The following is a 20,499-nucleotide window of genomic DNA, read 5'->3' on the forward strand; positions in this document are numbered from 1 at the left end:
TCAAGAGAAATATCTGTGCTATGCACACTGGGTAAATATCAGCTGATATATCAGAGTATTGGATTTTTGGATATACATTATAAATATTGGATCCTATATCAACCAGGCTGTCGGAATCATTTCAGAATACTTCAACACACTGGTAGTATTCAGGATCATCAAGTTCATTTACTTTTATCTACCGACAATTAAACTGTGCCCATTTTAATCAGCAGTTTACAGCACGCTGGAATCTGGACCATAGCTGCTGTAAAAGTAAGATAAGCAAAGAGATGGGGTGTTGTCATTTTTCTGCTCTGTAGGAAAGGGGGATATAATATAAGCACACATTTCACAATAAAACCTCACAACAAAACTTGTAAGGTTCGCTTTGCAACTTTAATTTCCAAAGAAATTTATGAGGGATCATGACTCTAAAACGAGTCAGTAAAAGAGAGGGCGGTAATCTGCAAAGCCAGCGCAGGCAGTCATTTATTTAAAATGTTTCCACATGACAGATTACATTCGTTAAATTATTAGCTACACTATGAAAAGCTGTTATGTTTTACACGAGGAAAGAATGTGAAAAATTAAAGCTGTTGTATTAATAAAAAGAAAAAGAAAAGTCCTTAATGTGTTCAGCCTGATAACGAAGGGTTACAAAAAATACATCAGTCCAGGGTTACAGGGAATCAAGTAGAAGCTGTTTAAAGTTCATTTCAGTAGCCTTCATTATCCCAGGTCACCTCATAGTCTGGATACCGAACCTTGAGTTTCTCAGTGGTCACTGCATGGTTTGCTCTTCCGAATCCCTGTGAGGAAAAAAGACACATCAGTGTTTCATCATTCATTTGATTTAAACCACTGAAAAAAAAAACCCATCACTGTATTCATACTTTCTCAGTATTTACAGATCAGAATCCACCCACCATGGAGTACCCGTAGACATGGATCTTCTTGGCCTGGGGGTCATGTTTGATTCTCCCTCCTCCGATACACTGACAGTCCAAGTGCCCGTCCCTTTCCAGCTGCTCTGCTACTTTCTCATAGATGTCAGCTGAGAGAAGGATGTACACAACTTTTAAACAAAGTACTTTTGGAATATTTTCTACATCAAAGTACAAATTATTGCCTTAGAAAATATAGCTTGGTGACTTGGAGTTTGTAACTGGAGTTTTATTTATAATTTCAAATGCCTGCTTTGTATGTGGATGTGTCCATACTGTGTTCACTGATTTTCATTTGAGGTCAGTCAGCTGTTAAATAAAAATGCATTTACTGTGCTTTCAGTGCTGTCCAGCAGAGAGCAGCACAGACCTGTCATTACTAAATGCAAAGCCATCATTATTGCATTCATAAAGTCTGTGGTTATTTTGAAGGCTGCCTGTTATTATATAGTGTTTATAATATTTTGTGCTGATCCATATTGTGTACTAATACTACATAATAAGCACCAACAGATTACATAAACATCCCTTCATTACAAAATTCCAAAACCAAAATGAGGCAGTCGGTCAGGAGTGCACAGACATGTAAAATATACAGATGATAAATGTACAACAGTGTCTTTGCATGCCCTATAGAACCAAGGAGCAAAACAAGCTCATCATGCAGCTCATAGGAAGGAGAAAAGGTCAAAACTGAGAAAAAGTGAAAAGCTGTGGAGCCTGAGGAGAAAGTGCAGGCATGGCGATGCCTTAATGTATGGTCTGCACAGAGCTATCAACGACAGGCTGGAGGTGGTGATAATTCCTCCTCCACAATATAAAAGAGACAAAGCGGAGGAAAGGTGGAGGTTAGGTAGGGGATAGGGGCAGATCCATACATAAAGTTACAGATCTTTAGACTGTTTGGGGAAATGTGGATTCTCTAGGCCGCACTTTATCTCTGGCATGAGGGATATTTGAGCATATTGTGGCCGTGTGCTTGAGCCACACAGAAATTCTTTGTTCATTTCTTAGTAATGTTTGCTTAACGTACTTACTAATAACTGGGTAATAGGAACAAACAAAATCTATACACTTTACTTTGTCCATTTAATATTTATATTATGAATTTTATTGAACAGAAAGAAATCCATATAAATAATACATATTTATATTAGAATAGCAATTTAGAGTAGTAGTAGATAAGATATCACCCTGACAAAAAAGAAGTAAAAATGGTGCTGCTGGCCAACAGGCTGATCTTAGAAACTGTGCTGAAACTTTGCCTTGTATTGGCCAAAGACAAAGGAAAAGGAAAGGGGGAAGGCATGTTAGGAGGCAGCGAGACTGAAGGAAAATTAGAAGTGTGAAGGAGAGAGCAGGGACTTTAAGTGTAGAAACTGTCTGGTAAACAGAGAGCATTTCGTGGTATGAATGGGGGAAGATTAGTAGATATATTGTGTGTGCAGAAAAACAGCTGGAATGGAAGTGAGGCCAGAAGCATTGGAGGTGGATCCAAATAGTTCTACTATGGTGTAGATGTGAAGTAAAATAGAGTAGAAATAATCTTGACAAGAGTATGTGAAGAGTGTTCTGGAGGTGAAGACTGTCAGACAGGATTATGAGTTTGAAGCTGGAAATTGAAGGCGTGATTCTGAAGGAGGGGGAGAGTGGATATTAAAGTAGACTTCAGTGGACATGCAGGAACAGAGAGGATAAGGTGTTAAGGACAAAAATGTAGAAAGATAGATGGTGGTGGATATGCAAAAAGGATTGGAATGGCTGTGGTAGACTTTTGGAAGAGGGTGGAATACAGAGTGATGCTTTTTAATTTTTTACTACGTACAGAACTTTGGTCAACCTGTGTTGTTTTTAAATGAGCTTATAAATAAATTGATTGATTGATAAGATTGAGTGAAGTAGCAAAAAAAAAAAAGAAAAAACAAAACTTATAAAAAATAGGGGAGGCCTAGCTGGAAGTAGCAAAATTGAAGATGTTAAGATTTTTTTTGGCATGATCAGGATGGGACAGGGATATACGGGGTGTCCAAATTTATGGGCTGCATCCTCCTGAGGCCGCATTTGTAGACAGATTATGTCACAGCGACACACCGAAGGCTGTCCAAATTCGTAGACCCTGAATGCAGCCGACAAATGCGTCCTCCTTTTAGTTTTAATATTACTCTTATTACTCTTTCTGGGTCACAAAATAAACTTTTAAGATATTTTCAGGCGAGAATGTAGGTGTGTAAACTTCAAATATCTGCTCAGTTTATCAAGACATCACATATTTGTAAAAGTGCTCCGACGTTTTCGGAGAGGTCCGTTACCCACCAGCTCGATAGCTAGCCGGGGCGATAACAGCGAACTCCCTGCACATCGACATGCAGAGGGTTGATGGGACAGAGGAGGATGCTGGGGATAGGGTAAGATGAAGGGAGATGATTGGCTGTTTTACCTATTTACCTTACACCTATAGTTCTGGTATATGGTCCAGTTTGTCTGTTTTTTTCCTTTTTAAAATATCTCACTTGTCTCTCTTGCATTTACTATACACTGTTTTGCACTGACAAAAACCTATTTTTCCTTATGATGGATCAGAGTCACTGCTTCATTCTCTCTCTCTCTCACACACACACACACACACACACACACACACACACACACACACACACACACACACACAGATTTCAAAGTGAACATAAATCCAGGAAAGAAATCATGTGCACACACCTGTGGACACCTAGACGCATCCTAATTTTGGTTATATGCGGAGGTAGAACAGGAAACTATGGGGAGGCAGATTCAAATTATTATGAAACTCAAAATATTAATAATTTAATGCACCACTGGAGAAATGAGATTTTAAAAAATTACTGAAGACCAATCTCTGACCTCATCATCAATGGGCACAATCGTTAGAGTGTGTCTTGTGACAACAACATAACTGTGTTTATATGAACTTATTTGGGTTCTCTCTTTTGCCAGTCCCAACTCTATGGGGTTAATTAAGCTGGGTATAAGTAATATTATTATTTGCAACATGGCCCCTCCCTTTAGTATCTCATTTAGCAGGAGATAGACTGGACACTGTCCTTCATGAAAGGACAGGGAACAATGCTGTCCTACAATTCAGAGCAATGCACTGTCCAATCATCATTAAAAACAAACAATATATCTCACAAGTGATGCTTATCAAGCGTATGTTAATTAACAGCATGCTATCCATGCTATGCAGTGACCTGCGGCCATGTTTTTAATAATGACAGGTGGTTAAAGCCTTAGATGAATTCTGACTATGGCCAAGACAAAACAGCCACCGGGAGGGTAACTGTTTATGTCCATCTTTTATATACAGTCCGTAGGTATGACGAGGGTAGGACCATCAAGAGCAACACGGAGGTGGGAGACAGATCCGAGAGATGAGTCAGTATTAGGACAGAAGCAAAGCTGGGTCATCTGTTTGTTTGTTTGTTTGACCTCGGGGGTACATCTCTGATGATGCGTTCAGGTGCAGATGGAGGTGTATTTTACGATTAAAACAGAGCCCTCTGAGCGTCGTCCTTACTCACCGTGGTACTCAGCCCAGCCGTATCCTCGGACTATATCCACCTCCGAGTCGTCCCCCTCCTCTCGGCTATGAACACGGATCAAAACGTACTTAAATACCCCGGAAGGGTCGATGTCTGCCTGCGGTATGTTGGCCATGAGAGCAGCCGCCTTCGTCTGTGTGCACATGTCTAAACTTCTCAAGGAGCACACTAGCAAAGCAAGCAGCAAACGAAACGCTCGGATTTTCCAAACAAGCTTCGGGTCTATGCGTAGCAACTAAAACTAATACGGAAGTAACACGTTTATATCTCTATACTGTAATCTGGACGGGAATGCAAAAGCTATAAATCATTGCAAAATAAAAGACATGATCTAGTTTCCTCCTAGCACCGCCACAATACAGCTAGCCGGCAAAATCAAGTTCCGGTATGACCCTTCAAAATAAATAATACTACTAATTACTAACTATCACCACCATTAATAATAATAATAAACATACAGATATCCCATACGTCTTATGACATGTAATCTTTTCATTTTTTAAATTGTTGCTGTTCATGGAAAAGCTATGGAAGAAACAGTGAAAATACTTTAATAGAAATGTTTTAAAATTTAATTTTATTCTGAAGGCAGTTCAAACATACCGGAAAACAAATGCATTTTGGTATCTGCAGTCCAAATGAATATTTTAAAGCACAATGACTTTTTTTCTACAGTCATTGATCAGAACAAAAAAACATACAAAAATGCAGAGGGTTTAAATTTGGGGTAGAAAACATATCATGTGAAAGATAATGATAAAAGTAATTATTTCATAATTCTAGTTATAAACAAATTTTATATCAAATATTACTATATATTTGTGGTCAAATGTTTACATACACTCATGAGCATGAATGTCATGTGATTTGGTGACCTTAGAGTTCTTTACACTGCTTTTTTCCAGGGCGCAATGATTGCACAGCGTACATCCTTAAGGACTTTAGAAAACAAGAATTGGTTGAGCTTATATTGTGATTCATTGATTTTCTTAACAGGCTTTGGCCTGGTCAAGCCAACAGGCACTGTAAAATCTACAGCGGCACTTATTAAAAGATCTGAGCATATGAATCTATTTGAGCCTGTATACAAGTCCTGTTATGTTTTCATCGTTGCAATCTTGCTGTTCATGTTGGTGCCAAGTGAAGGGTGGATTTGACAGAGAAACAAAGGACAACTGTTGCCCAACTACAGTAGGTCATTGGATAATATATGTGGTCAAATGCCTTTCTGAGTCAAATAGCAGCAGATATTCACAAAATGCATTTAATGTTTTATTCAACATGACTTGAAACTTGCATCAAAAACGGGGTTCGCTGAGGTCAGAGTAAAGGAAGCCGAGGGCCATTTTCCAGTAGACTTCCAGTGTTTTTGTTGAGTGAGTTGCCACCTGGTGGCCATTACAAACGACGCACTTTTAAGGCACTTCCATGTTGGCATTGTTTTTCAAACTAAAGTCACAGTACTCACTGTCAGCTTTAAAGTAGTTTACATTCACAGCAAGTTAATACAGTGGTTTCACTCATTTTATACATACCACTCAATTATAGGTTAAAGCAGCAAACTGTATAAATATGTTAAAGTCAACACATTTTGTATATGTCGTGTTGAAACCTTTGCAGTCAATGAACAAACCACAGTTTATATTTAGCACTAGTTTAAAATAAGTCAATTAGTGTAAAAATTATTTTTTTTTAAAGCAAACTATGGTATTATATAACAATATGCTTGAATTAAAACTCAAATCTTGCTTCAAATCTCCCTTGTCGGGTCAGTGTTCAGAGCAAAATAAAAAACTGACATTATTTCTAGCTAAATGGTGCTTTCACTGCCTCTTTTCTTATTCCGTCCATTATAAACTCTAAATAAGCAGAAGAAAAGCACAGCGGCAAGGAGCATGACAAAAAGAAAGATGAGGGATCCCCACACTCCTGGGGTCAGGGCCTTTCTCAGCTCCAGTCTCTCTGCTGGCAACAAATTGCTCAAACTCAGCATGTAGCCCAGAGCCCAACCCACCATGGTGTCAGCAACCTGCAGGGTCAGCAACATAATGATGTGAATATATTTGGATTAACTCCCATCCACTTGCAATGGAGCATTGACATATTTTTTTTTTTTTTTTTTTTTTTAACTGTAAAGAGGTAATAATCACCTTCTTCTGGAAAGAAATCTGTGGGAATGTTGTGTCATTGAAGCCATATCCTCTCAACATGAGAGTATTGAGAAACACAGAGGCAGCACAGTAGTAATGCAAACGGGACTTTTGCTCTGGAGCGAGAAGCATCATCTGGAAAAATACAATAAATATTTTCACATGCTGCCAGAAACAGATGTTCTGAATAAGTAAAGCATAAATAGAAAAGGTGATTACTTGGGTGAAACTCATGCTGCACACTTTTTTGGTCGCATCCTCTAGTTCTGAAGGCGAGCTAGCCGTTATGCCAGTGACTTGCTGAAGGAATGAGTGAACATAGAAGAAAGCAGAGAAAGCCTGAAAACAGAAAAGGGAAAAGAAAAAACTTGTATGTAAAAAGTGATATAGCTACAGCACAACAATCAAATAAAGGTTCTTCAACTGGTAGCCATGTTGCAAGCCGACCATGTAAAGTTAATCATATTCAGCGACGTCAAGCAACTGACACGGTAGTAAACGCATTAGAGGGTTACCCAGGCAACCGGAGCCTGGAATTAATACTAGCGACCAACCATCAGGGTCATCCTGTGTGGATGGAACTTCAGGATATGTTGTGATTTATATGCACTTACCACTTGACATTAGTACAGTTAAATGGAAGCTCACCCTGGATAGAATTTAAATGCTTTCCTCTCTTGATCCAACAAGATCGTACTGGTGCGATATGCCTTCTCTTGAATATAATAGAACTAACTGGATTTTTCCCTTTTAGATGCCCCAAGCACAAAATGGTGCCTTTGAAAAACTCAGCAGCAATGTCAGCAAGATCACAACCCCTTACTTCAAAATCTGTGAGACTTGCGAGGAATTTACATAGAAATCATTTTAGAATACATCTCTACCATGATTGTTCACAAAATAATAAAACGCTGTTTAGCAGCTCTAGGTTTGAAGCAAAAGAAAAAAAAAAAAAAAAAAAAAAGACCAACATACATATAAAAATTTTTTTGTTTTGAAACAAGACTCGACTGCTCACTGGTAGAAGCTGGTCTGCTGGAGATAGTCCAGTATTGTTTCCTTGGTTTTTGCAGCGTTTCAGTCCAGGTGATAGCGATAACACCAACCTGAGATTACAGACCACCTCTATGTAGGCGGTTTCACCATTCTCTGATATCAGTCCTACTATGGTGGCATCATCAGTAAATTTGACAACACCCCTCTGTGATGTGCCAATGTTCAGGATGAGAGCAATCTCCCACCGTGATATTCTGGGGTCTGTTGCTCACAAAATCTACAAGCGGCATTCTTACACTGGAGTTTTCCAGATTTAGTTGTGGAGAGCTATGATGACTGCATCCTCTGTTGACATGTTTGCTTGATATGCAAATTGTTGTAAGTTGATCAGCGGGGAGGGCCGTAATGTGAGAGAGGATGAGACTCAAAACATCTGGTGATGTTTGAGGTTAGAGTGACTTGGCATCAGTGTTGGGTAAGTTACTTTAAATTAGTAACTTAGTTACATTACTAGTTACTTCTCTAAAAAAGTAACTCAGTTACTTCAAGTTACTCGTTACTTTCAAAGTAACTAGTTACTAGGGAAAGTAACTTTGGTTTTACTCAGAATTCTCTGGTTAATGTGTTGCTTCCGTAACTGGATACCCAGCCAGACTGCCAGTCTTCTAGCTTGCTTACTTGCCACAAGTGCACTGTGCCACCTACCAACAGAAAGGAAAAAATAATGTGCACATTTCCACGAGAGAAATCACGCCTGGACCGTCGTTGACCGCCGCCATGATTCTAGCCTGCTTTTTACATCCAACACAAAAACTGCAGTCGTGGTGCTTTTGATTGTACTCAGAACTTGGAAATTCTGCCTTCTGAATAGGAAGATGTAGGTAACACCAGACTGCAGATGAGCTGCATACAGAGCTGGACTGGGACAAAAAAATCAGCCCGGGCATTTTGACTAGAGACCGGCCCACCATTATAGGAAAAATCATAAAGCCTTTGAATGAAAATAAACACTGTTGTGACAGTGATGTACACTGTTCTGATGGTATATATGTATCAATCTATCAATCGTTTGTTGTAAGACTCAGATAATTTTTTTTTTTTTAAAGCGAGACATTTTAAATGAGAATAATAAAGAAAAGTATTTCCTTGTGCCCCCCTTTCCCTGTTAATGCCCTACCTGCCCCCTGGCAACACTTTGCTAGATCCGCCCCTGCACAGTTACCAGCTGTCAGCTACTTAGAAAAGGATCCTGGTGTTATTTGTCTCTCAGAAACAGCTCATAACTTCCCTTCAACTCATTCATGTCACCTAAAAGGTAAACCTGTTTCTCCATCACCTGTTCAGCTCTGATGATTCAGTAAGGACATCTCCTGGTTTCATCTGCATGTTTCCCTCTCACCAGATAACCAAACCGATATCATGACCAGCAGCTTTACAGCTGTGGCTCCAGCAAACATCAGCTGATACTAGAAATTAATATTAAATAAATTCTAACAACAGCTGATCAAGCTTAAACTTGCTGCTGTTGTTTAACGCGACATCCGCTGGTTTCCTCTTTCTGGTGCAAAGTGAGCGATAAATAAACAAGAGAGAAAAGCCGATCAGCTGATCATTGATCAGTTTCGTGATTGAAGTAGAAACGGGAGAGAATGAGAGAAGAGGCAGCTGTGCAGCTTCAGCTTTGTGTCTTTTTCATTGTAGCTGAAGTCCGGGACAAACTGTGTTCCTTTTCACCTCAGTACGAAACGCGTAATATTTTCTCTGAATACCAGACGATTCTGTTTTTAGGGGACGGTTGGCAACTCTAATAATTAACCGTATGAACAAAATAAAGTTCAACATCAGTAACATAGCACCCACCCAGCTGTATAGAAACTCCGTCATGCTAGCTAGCACACAGTATGAAAATGTCAGCATACCGAAAATAAACTCCACCTAAACTTGGTTTATATCTGACTCAGATAGACTGCAGGTCATAACTTCTTACCTGAAGTTCAGTTCACCTGACACTCGGACCGGCGGCCGCTTCGGGTCTCTCCTCTTGCCTCCCTTTTCCTTCATCCACCTGCTGGCCTCCACCACTTGCTAATGTTATTGAATCTGTGGAAGCTCCGTGATATCCACCACACGAAGTAACGAGTAACGAGCCTATCTAAATCCCAGTAACGAGTAACGCGTTCCTGGTTTTGGCATAATAACTAGTTACCGTGCTCGTTACCACAATAATAACGTAGTTACTGTAACGCGTTACTTAATAACGCGTTAGTCCCAACACTGCTTGGCATGTAGGACAGGTGTAATTTGATTACCAAACTACACCTGAGAAAAGGTGTCACTGTTCAGGAGGAAAGCAAATCTTAATATTCGACTATCCTTGATAAACAGACCTGTGCTTATGACAGCATGGACAGGGACAATCTTGAGTTACTTACCAGGGCTCTAGAGTGCGACCAATTTGGTCGCAAATGCGACTTGGTCGCACCTGTTTGGGTAACAAAAAAAAAATCTCTGCAACTCTCCATGTGGTCAACAACAGACACACATTATGCCCCTATCGTGGACTAAACCAATCAGAGATAGTCAGGGGCGGGACCTCTCTGATTGGCCGTGGTCCAGTGGAAAGTGCAGGTAGAAGAGGGAGGTGAGTAGCTTTAATAAGGCGATATCAATTCATTAACGGATTCCACACAAAGACGTAAACACAGAGCGACCCGACGCATCAGAATCAGCTTTGTCTTTCTCGGCTTTCTCACCGGACGGCCCGCAGACGGACACGCTGTCGGAGCTTAGCGATTCTGATGTGTCGGGTCCGCGCTGTGTTTCCGTCTTTTTGCGCTGATTCTGAGCTGCAGGTTTTGTCTCTCCAACCAAAATTCGCCGAGCCAAAAAGAAGCAGCAAACTGCGCTTCACATTTGATCAATGTCGTCATGAATTCCCTCTGACTTTTGCTGTTTTGCTTCCACCACGATAAAAATTACACTTCCTACACAGCTCCCTGTGTGTACTTCAAGAACAGTTTCCCGTCTCAAATCTCTGTTTTCTGGATTATTCATTCGCTTATTACCCACCAGTCTACCGTTGTTTACAGCGCTGTCTTTTTCTTTTTTCATGTAAATGACGTCCGACAAGAAAGCCTAATTTCTGCTGTTCAATACTGAAGAAATTTAAACTTCTTAAAATTATGCAAAATTTCAGAATATTGCAGAATATTTTTAAGGTTATCTGCTATAAAAAGCCAGACCAGGAAAATCTCCTTCATGTTTTTCTGTGTTTTATTCTCAGTTACTATGACAAAGGCATCTGCTGTGATGTTCACAATTCTGATGAAGTCTCACAAGTGTCAGTACTGATAAATGATCAGAATTATAATATTTCTGACTGTCTGAGGCTAAACTGAATCGAATCAGGACTTTGAGAATCTGAATCGAATGGATTATAGAAATCAGTGATGATACCCAGCCCTAGTGAGCAGCCTAGGCCTGAGAGAAGTGGATGTAGCTGTGGGTAATAAGAAAAGATGAAAAGAACTATTGATAACTTTTGTGTTAAGTTAAGGACTGATCCGTCTGAAATTCATAGCCAGCTCTGACACGGTGCCATCAATCTTTGAATGCTGAAAAAGCAGCAGTGTATCCAGAAAACACACTTTATGCTGCAATAAATGCACTGCCCAAGTGTCCCCTCTCCCCACTGCCTTTCAGCAGCATGCAACAGCAAACAGGTCGTCAGAGGAGCCGAGATGATGATTAAGTTTAACATTTTCTACAATATTGACAAAGCAATTTAAGCACAAGATTGTTAGTTAATAATTTAGAAATGAATATTGTCTGTATGGACTTCCCCCCCCAAAGAAGGTGCACATGTAAAACTGCGGTGTTAAGCGAAGCGGTTGAAAAATTTGAGTGCGCCTAACTTTTGTGCCGGTACGCCTAACTTTTGTGCCGGTACGCCTACATTTTTTAAGTTAGGCGTACCGGTGCGCCCATGTCAAAAAGTTAGTCTAGAGCCCTGCTTACATAAAAAGTATAGCAGTTTTAAAACTTTAAAATATTGTGACAAGAAATCAGGGATTGTGGCGGCACCTTTGACATACAGGCTGAGCTTTAAGTTTAAGAAAGCATTTGGTCTGCTTTTCTTACCATGAAACCTCCGGTGACATTTGGTTGGAAGACTTTGTCAAATGAGCACTGGGAGAAGGGACAGCTGTTGAAGGAGAAGACTTCAGACACGTTACCCAGACAGTATTCATAGTGTCCGCTGCCATGTACTGTCACAGAAGCATGAGGGTCGTAGGAGCTGGGTTTGTACTTTACTGTACATGGAGAGTCGAGTATACTGCTGAGTGTCACCGTCCTGCTGTGGTCTGCAGGATAGCAGGGGTGAGTGACAGACTGAGGGTAACCCTGAGACTGAGAAAGAGAAAACATTTTGAGTACAATGATCTTATATACATTATACTTGTGGTTTTATTGGAGAGGTTGACCTTAAAGATACATCAGTATGGTTAGATATGTTCCTCTCTACATAGCTGCATGCAGTAAAATGACCAAATTTGACTATGTTTCTACCTTAACCTGCAGAGGACATTTACTGAATGGAGTTTCTAGTAACTCATTTTAATGTGTGCCAGTTTTAAAGCCAGATGCCTACACTTAAGTTATTCTATTATAGGAGTGAACATTTCTGTATAACAAAGCTAAAGTCTAATACTATGCATCATTTTAGACTGAAGCCACGGAGAACTTGAAGTGGCGATTTCAGAAAAGGTGTTTCAGAAAGCATTGGGCCTGTTCCCTTCTTTGTCATTTCTGTGTGTATTTGGCAGTCAGTGTTCACGTTATGACCCAAGTGGTTTTTTTTTTATTGTGGTTAGAAGAATAACTAAGTGACATTCTCTAGAGCTTTGCCTGGATCTCAGCATTTTGCTGATTGGCTCCTCTGCAACATTCCTGCTGCTGCTTAGAAAGTCTGGTTCTGGCAGTAGCAACATCTCAGCTCTATTCTTGGCTTCCTGTAGTCATTCTGTGTTTTTGTGGCAAGATCTAAGATTTGGTTAGGCCTAGTGACTGGTTAGGTTTGGGGTGAATCTTGTTTTGGATAAATTGATTAGTTCATGTATAAAAGTGATTGATGTGAAATCCTGAAAAACAGTCATAATGTGGACAGGATTTTTCTTTTGAGCTTTCCTTGTGATTTAAGTGTCAGGTTACGCTACCTTCATTATATGAGCCAGCAGTCTCATGAGGAACTGGTCCTTCCCATAGCACAGGAAGCTGTGTGTGTACAGGGTATACTCATGACCATAAAGGCGCAGCTTCATCAGATCATCTCTGTCCTCGATTTTTTCCTGAGTAGCAAATGTTATCTGCGTGGACGCGCCGCCCAGATCGAGAGCTCCCACTGTCGGTCTGCTGGGGCTGAACCAGTGCCCCTCAAAGCCATACTGCAAAGGAATAGTCACAAAAACCTGGCTTCATCCAATGTTTGAATCTCTGTTTTGGAAAAGTATTTACAAATGAAACTAATGCCTTACTGAATATTTAAACTCATTTTCAGCAAACTTGCAATACAAACGCTCTCATAATGTTATCAATTTGCTGGTGAAGTTTCACAGTGACAGCGAAAACTGACTTCTAGTCTCCTTATAAATAATATTGCAGATTCCTCCCATTTTTAAAAGCTTCTGATTTTCACATTTACACACTTGGATACCTTAATAAAGTTCTCTGAGAGATAGTTAACTGTGACCCATCCGTATGCCCCCTCTTCTTTGCCACTCAGTATGGCTGCTCCCCGGTAGTCGAAAGGGTAGGACTGGATTTTTTGTCCCACTTCCTTCAGAATCTGAGCGGACAGCTCTGGACTAGATAAACTGAACAAGGAAAAAAACAAATATAATCAAGGTTTTTACTGATAAGACTTTCACCAAATCATTAGGAAGAATGATGATCATGATGATGATCATGAACACTAAATTGTAAAAAAAAGAAAAGAAAAAAAAAAGTGTTTTTAATGTCTTCTACTGTAAGCTTCAGGCATAACTTTTGCAAACCAGGGGTGTCAAATATAAGGCCCGGGGACCAGAAACGCCCACCAAAGACTCCAGTCTGGTGAATGGAAAAAGTCGTGGGCATAAATTTTAGACTTAACTGTATTTTCTACTAATAAAGACCCCCATTTACTTAATTGCTTCATAACAGGAATTGCAAAGAAGAACTACAGGAACATAGAGGAAGATTAAAGTAAAAACTATGATTTGAATTATCTATAAGTCATGCTTATGACGTCTTAGATCTCCCAGAAAATTTAAATTAAAAGATTACTTTAAAAAAAAAAAAAAAAGACTTTTGAATAAGCTGAAGTCAAGATTGTGTCACATTAAAGTTTAGCGTCAGTGCTACATGAAAAACATTTCAGTGAACATTCATGGTGATACTCGTCAGTAAAACCCACAAACAAAACAGGTCAAACTATAAAATTAGGTGGTGTATTTGTGTATGGAAATGCATTTGTGACAAAACAGCTTTTAAAACACATTTGCAAGAATCAAATGATTTACGCACGGAGGCAAGTTAGACTGAGTGACTGTCCAGCTGTTTTCCGCTGCATATTTGATTGAGTTATGGTACACATACAAGGAAAGGATGCCTTCTTCCAGACAAGATGTTTAAATCCATACTTGATAGCTGCCTAAACCCAATCAGGCAGTTTTGCTGGCTAAACTGAAAATAAAAAGACGGTTTCCTGTCTGCAGGCAAAGTTAAGCCACTAAACCAAATATTTGAATAAATTTTAACTCTTCTCGATAATGCTTTGCATTTTCAACACTCATGCCTTCAATTTTATCTACATGTCTGAATGCCCCGTCACCATCCCCACTCAGTGCTTTTAACTTTATAGACTTTGGTTTGATCCCGTTGCTGCATGCCCTCCACCAGGCACAATGGAACTGGTACAAATGTAAAACATATTCTGCTCAGGATACTACAGATCAGCACATAAAACAACTTTGTACCATCCAATCAATTCTCTGGAAAAATAGCATTACTGTTCCAGGAACATCTTGTTAACCTCAGTGTGTGCATATTGAGGGGATCTACAGGTTTTGAGCGACCCTCAGACCCTCAAATTTGCAATCACGCCTTATTCCTCATGTTTCTATTGTTTCATCCTAAGATTATTTAATGCAACAAGGGCTGCCACTAAAATAATCTGGCTAAAATGGTCTTAAATGAAGGATTGCTCACATTTAAGCAGTTCTTTAACAGAACACACGTTATGATTGTAGGAAATTTGCAAGAGAGCTGTGGCACTCAAAGAAACTGAATCTAGGGGAGACCATTTTGGGTGGATACCTCTCATTTTCTGAAGCAGAAGGACCTCTTAGTCTCTTTTTGGTCACAAAATCAAATGGTCTATCATCCAGGAGTAAAAAAAAAAAAAAGAAGGGCTATTCACTACATGCCAACACAACTGACAACAACTACACATCTTAGGTGGCGATATCATGAAGCTGGTTAGGATTGTCCAGCGGAGTTATTACAACAAACAGTACAGCTACTCTGAGAACTCTTAAACAACATTTAGCTTTTTTCACTTTTCCTGATTTCTTCTGCACTCTAAAAACTTGCTGTATTTGGCACAGAAATAATTATATTCCCAGCACATCATTCATCTCCATGAGAGTCATCTTGTTTAATGAATGTGTAAATAAGTTAAAAAGGCCAGTATGGATTGCCATTTTAGCATAATTACAGGATTTACTTGGAACCAAATCAAAATGAAGGTGATGCATAACTAAAACACGTGGAAACAAAACAGACATATGTACCGACTTACTGCAGAAGCCTCATGCCGGCTGTGGCTCCCAGGTACACAGGTGTGAGCTGGTGCTTGTCTTTCGGGATGCTCTTCACTGCGTGATCCAGACATGCTTCTAAGCTCTGCCCTGCCGCTCCCGGTTGACCTGCATAACTTGCAATTCCTTCACCTGAGCGAATGATGAACATGTCAAACAAACAAAATGTATCTGATAACATAATCAACTTGGTGTAATATTGACAAAAATCAGTGTTAGCAATTGTGACCCACATCCTTGTGGTGTTGCAATACAAAAGAATCCAACTACTATCCCAGCTTCCCAGCCAGCTGTATGAAAATCTACTGAACTGTGCCTGAAATTTTAAAATGTAAACGTTATCTAAAATCACAGAATAAGTAATATTAAAGCAAGTTATCTGCATTAAATCAGGAAAAAAAAGAAGAAGATTGAAACACTTTATATTTAAATAAGAACGCATATTTCCTCCTCAAGACATCCATCTACAAATCCTTTCTTAGGATCATTTTATTATGAAACATGTCAGCATAAACATCGTGCTCATGAATGACAAGGGGAAAAAGTTGTTTGTTTAACACAGGAATAAAAGCCTTTTACAGGGCAGGAGTGGCAAACCACAAAGCTCAACTCTGACTCAATCCTGACTCATGACTGTTGCTAGGCAAACATTTGCTTTGACATCAGTGCAGTGACGCAATAAAATAACTCATTCAGAAAAAACTCCATGTGGGCTTTCCTGCTGCTAACTGATCATTAAGATTTCCAATATTTCTTAATTTTCAACCAAGTATATAAATTACTATGTGGTGTAATGAGTTTTAAAGAGTACTCTTCCATTAGATGAAAGGTATACTGCATGTATATTGTTATGAACTACACCTGACAGGTTTAACTTAAGAGTAGTTCACTTATAAAGAATGTATAAATTTATGTTGAAATTGGTTAGTCTTCTTTTTTAGCACAATAAAAGCTACTTCTCATTAGATCACTCGATCTTTTATCCTCCACAGCTGGGTTGTCCAGATTGAGGAGGACTACTGTTAACTGACACAGCGCACACAGGAAGATCCTGAAACAAACTAACAAGACTGGGCTGAGAAATGTGGAATGTTTGATAAAAACTAATGAGAATGGATGGAAGAGGAGTGTAACACGGCAGCTAAGATAGCTAAAGATTTAAAACGATTAGCAGACACGCTACTTAGCTGAAATCCAGCCTACAAACACTGGATACATGGCCTTCTGAAAATTCTCTCAGCTTCCACACCTTTCCAGTACAGTGAATGCATCTTAGGCAGACTATTTCCAGCTGTTGTGGGAAAGAACAGCTGGGGACAAAAAACAATATCCTGACGTCTTTCTCCTAAAGTTTGTGTGTAAAAATTGCAATAAAAAAAAAAAAAAGAGAAAAAAAAGAGGGGAATCCCCCCGCCAACAACTTCAATTTCATTGATGTTTCAATTACCATTCAAACTTTGAACCTCTATTGTCCACATGCTATACAACTTTTGCATATACTTAAATATGACAACTTTTCCCTTTGTCTAAACGAACTGCGCTAGCTTCAAACAAACGTATGTGTCAAACAAGTCTGCACAAATCTTCCTTGCTGTAAGCACCCTTTGTTTTTCCAAGCAAAAATCGACCAATGCTTTTGGTGTGGAAAGTGCTACTTATGATACCTACCCTCAGCGTGACATTTGCTATGCTGGGTGACCACAGCTGTGCCATTTTGCTTATTTGCTGGCCACTTGTATATGTATAAAGATGTGTGTGAGGATCCAGCATCCAGGACAATCCCATACTACAGAGAAGGGAAATTCAAGAGAAAAAGCAGTGAAAATACATTTTTCCCACCCTTTACAAAGATTTTTGTGGCAACCGCTTTGAAGCAGAGCTCAACTTAATATAGCAGAGTAGCAAAAATGAATTTAAGGATCGTGGCGATGTAACCTTCACCATCTGGCTAGAAATGAGGTTAACTGGCAATCATCAAAAGAGCCTTATGGATTTTATATTGTGCAGGATCACAGGTTTGATTTGAAAACAGTGATTCAATTGAAGTTCTACTATAACCCAGCAGTATAAGATAGGACTTTGATTTCCTAACATGTTTTCTTCTTCTTTTAGCTGCTCCCTTTAGGGGGTTGCCACATCTGCCTCCATCTCACCCCATCTGTAGCACCCTCCCCGGTCACACCAACCCTCTGCATGTCCTTCATCCATGAACTGCCTCTGATTTCTGCGTCTGTTTTCCTGCCTGGCAGCTCCTTTATGTGTCCTCGCTCTCTTCCCCCCTGCACATGTATAAAATATCTCAGTATCCAGAATACATTTTTTTAATTTTAAATCAATTTTTGTTTGTCCATAGAGTCCTCTTAATGGAGTTGTGCACCGCAAATACAACATCAATCCACACTGCTTAAATAATAAAGTTTTTGCCCTATGAAAAAAAAAAAAAAAAAAAATGAACAAATTCAAGGCTCATGAAAATCATTATTCTGAATGAGTCATTTCATCTAAAAATCAACATGGACCATCTGCTTGACCCTCTCCGACCAACAAACCAAAGTTTGGACACAGAATAATTTCTGTGAAAGTTTAGCTTCAGCTCTTAAATACTTTTATATATTAATTTAAAAGGCATCCTGTTGCCCCACTTTCAGGTTGTTTTATTTCACACTGAAATCTGAGGCAAATTAATGTCACACATACTATGAAAGATAAACCTGAAATTTTTAACTGGTTTTTGCTGCCTTCAAAATAAATCAGGATCTACAATTTGAGATACATACTTCAATACAAAAACAAGAGTAAGAAACAAACAACAACAACAACAACAAGAGATTTGTATTTTTTTAGGTAAATCAGAGACGAGCAGAAAAAGTTTAAAATGTGCAGATTTCAAATGGAATGACCAGAGTGTAAAATCCGTAAATTGAGGAGTAAGACTTTAATAGCATAAAGCATCATAGTCAACTAAAATACATTTTAAACATTTTCCTTACTTTTAGTTAAATGCACTTCACACACTCCAGTTGTGCTGCCTGCCATATAAACTGCTGTGTTACAACTGGCTTGCACAAACAAGTAGAGTAAGAATGTTGGCTAAAAACAAACAATTAGTATCTGCAGAAACAGAACTTCAGACATCATCTTATATGCCTGCATGTCACAAGACCAAGACTCATCATGGGTTACTTTAATGAAATGATCTTTGCGACGCATAAATGTTTCACAACTGCATACATGGTATGACATTTCAATATATGGTTAGAGTGATTTGAAGACAAGCAAACAGCATCCCAGCTTTTTGGAAATGGGGTAATAAGAGGCTTAAGTATGAAATTATTTAAAAAAAATAGTAGCATGCCTATAATTTGTAATTCTAAGAAGCCGAATCAAAGGAGTCAAATTATATTTGAAATTTTTTTACAGTGTGGGTGCTACAAGTTATCCTGAACTTGTAATATTAACACTGAGATTCAGCTGTGCTTCATCATAATTTTATGACCATGCTTTATGATACAGTATATGCTCACAGCTGTCTTTAAAATGCTTTGTAGTATAGACATTTAAAGGAAAGGTTTATGTAGCCAGACACATTTCAATTCTGAGCTCAGTTGCAGGTCTGTGTTGTGCTGCTGTGGATCAGTAAATATCAAATCATCAGGAACCCATGTGACCGACAATACAAAGGGAAGGGACCACACGCATCTCACATCAGCGCTGCAGGTGAACAGCAACAATATACAGACATGTTACTAATAATAATTCTTCATTACTGCTGTGCACTCGGCTGCAAGGAATCCTTCTAACACTTGGCAAACAAAACATGAGACGCTCTAATTGTCTGTTCAGTCCTTTCAATAGACTGTTGCATTTGTGTCCTTGGGAAAAAAAGTAGAAGAAAACCTTTGTGCTTGCTTTCTCAGACTGGATTCCCACGTTATTGCTGGGTGAAAGGGGAGCTACATTATAAAAGGGAACCATGGGATATTAAGCTAATGACACAAAAATGAGGGAGCAGAAGTAACAGAATTTGGTGTTGAATGGCTCTGCAGCAAGCCACTTGCAACTGACACAACCCTATAAAAATTAAACATAATATAAAAAGTAAATTCAAAATGTGCTCATAATCAAACATAAAACAGAACTTCATCCGGACAATAAACTAGAGTAGTCACTGGCTGTTACATCCAGGTATCAGGCTAATGTCCTCGAATTCCCTGGTCCCACACATTTTCTTATGTACCACCTGTTTCACACCCTTTACACAACACATGACACGCACTGATCCGACCTTACCCTGAGCTCAGGTTCCTCCCGAACATCCTCGGTGGGAATAGTAAGGAGCAGGATTCCGGCAAGTCCAAACACCAGCAGCGCGACAGGGACAAGGTGAGCACACCGCTGAGCCATGAAGCGAAAGCGAGAAGCGCAACTCTTCTCTGCGCCTGCAGGACATTCAAGAGCTGACTTACTGTAATAGCGGCCAACTGGGAGAAATGGCTGGCTGCCAGATAACCGGAGGACTAGTTAAAAAAACAAAAACAAACTGCAGAAGTGAGACATCCAGGAGAAAAGGAGTCTTTAGCTACCTAATCCGAACAGTGCATGCTGGATTTGTTTCCAGATCAGGTGGTGTGCCCATGTGTAAATCATTCGAATGATTTACTGATGATTAATTGAGAACACGCAATCGAGTATACGTCACACCAAGAGAGCAACAGCTACAAGTGCAAGCTTATAAGGAAGTATATTACGTAATATGTGAAGAGGTTAGTTATTGAAAAAAGTTATTTATGAGGTTTTTTTTTTAAATAAGGCATTTTATTCTTATCATAATAATAAAGCTGAAGTGTCAAACCTATGAAGTTTCCAAATGTATGTAAATTTGAAAAATGTTGCTCTTAAGTTGCAGTCTGTTTTACTTCTGCCTCTCTGTGATTTATCAACATAAATTTGTAATATGAATATATTTTGTTAAATATAACAGAAAAATAGCATGTCT

At 39.2% G+C, this 20,499-nt stretch overlaps 2 protein-coding genes across 4 annotated transcripts; both read right to left on the reverse strand.

Moving 5' to 3' along the window:
• Positions 1 to 442: 442 nt before the first annotated feature.
• phpt1 (phosphohistidine phosphatase 1) lies at positions 443 to 4,877 on the reverse strand. The gene is made up of 3 exons (XM_031739023.2): positions 4,478 to 4,877; positions 909 to 1,036; positions 443 to 791 (listed from the first exon to the last, which is right to left on the reverse strand). The coding sequence occupies exons 1-3, from the start codon at positions 4,641 to 4,643 to the stop codon at positions 699 to 701; spliced, it is 387 nt and encodes a 128-aa protein (XP_031594883.1). The 5' UTR covers positions 4,644 to 4,877; the 3' UTR covers positions 443 to 698.
• An 812-nt stretch (positions 4,878 to 5,689) lies between these two features.
• LOC116319642 (ectonucleoside triphosphate diphosphohydrolase 2) lies at positions 5,690 to 20,186 on the reverse strand. 3 transcript variants are annotated; one of them, XM_031739036.2, is made up of 9 exons: positions 19,794 to 20,183; positions 17,172 to 17,289; positions 15,485 to 15,635; positions 13,358 to 13,517; positions 12,861 to 13,088; positions 11,785 to 12,054; positions 6,868 to 6,987; positions 6,649 to 6,783; positions 5,690 to 6,527 (listed from the first exon to the last, which is right to left on the reverse strand). In XM_031739036.2, the coding sequence occupies exons 1-9, from the start codon at positions 19,905 to 19,907 to the stop codon at positions 6,309 to 6,311; spliced, it is 1,515 nt and encodes a 504-aa protein (XP_031594896.1). In that variant the 5' UTR covers positions 19,908 to 20,183; the 3' UTR covers positions 5,690 to 6,308. The 3 variants fall into 3 exon arrangements, with proteins under 3 accessions (XP_031594896.1, XP_031594899.1, XP_031594897.1); XM_031739039.2 differs by lacking the exon at positions 17,172 to 17,289 and having other exon boundaries at positions 15,477 to 15,635; positions 19,794 to 20,186; XM_031739037.2 differs by lacking the exon at positions 19,794 to 20,183 and having other exon boundaries at positions 15,477 to 15,635; positions 17,172 to 17,287.
• Between the last annotated feature and the right edge of the window lie 313 nt (positions 20,187 to 20,499).

Source organism: Oreochromis aureus, linkage group 7 (genome assembly GCF_013358895.1).
Source record: "Oreochromis aureus strain Israel breed Guangdong linkage group 7, ZZ_aureus, whole genome shotgun sequence".
NCBI lineage: Eukaryota > Metazoa > Chordata > Actinopteri > Cichliformes > Cichlidae > Oreochromis > Oreochromis aureus.

Excerpts from the sequence above, each read along its gene's own strand:
- phpt1 (XM_031739023.2), bottom strand. The coding sequence starts at position 4,643 with ATGTGCACACAGACGAAGGCGGCTGCTCTCATGGCCAACATACCGCAG. Across the intron at positions 1,037-4,477 it reads CGGCTGGGCTGAGTACCACG|CTGACATCTATGAGAAAGTA; the intron begins GTGAGTAAGGAC and ends TCCTTCTCTCAG. Across the intron at positions 792-908 it reads ATGTCTACGGGTACTCCATG|GGATTCGGAAGAGCAAACCA; the intron begins GTGGGTGGATTC and ends TTTTCCTCACAG.
- LOC116319642 (XM_031739036.2), bottom strand. The coding sequence starts at position 19,907 with ATGGCTCAGCGGTGTGCTCACCTTGTCCCTGTCGCGCTGCTGGTGTTT. Across the intron at positions 17,290-19,793 it reads GGGAGGAACCTGAGCTCAGG|TATGGGATTGTCCTGGATGC; the intron begins GTAAGGTCGGAT and ends CCTTCTCTGTAG. Across the intron at positions 13,518-15,484 it reads GCCGGCATGAGGCTTCTGCA|TTTATCTAGTCCAGAGCTGT; the intron begins GTAAGTCGGTAC and ends TTCCTTGTTCAG.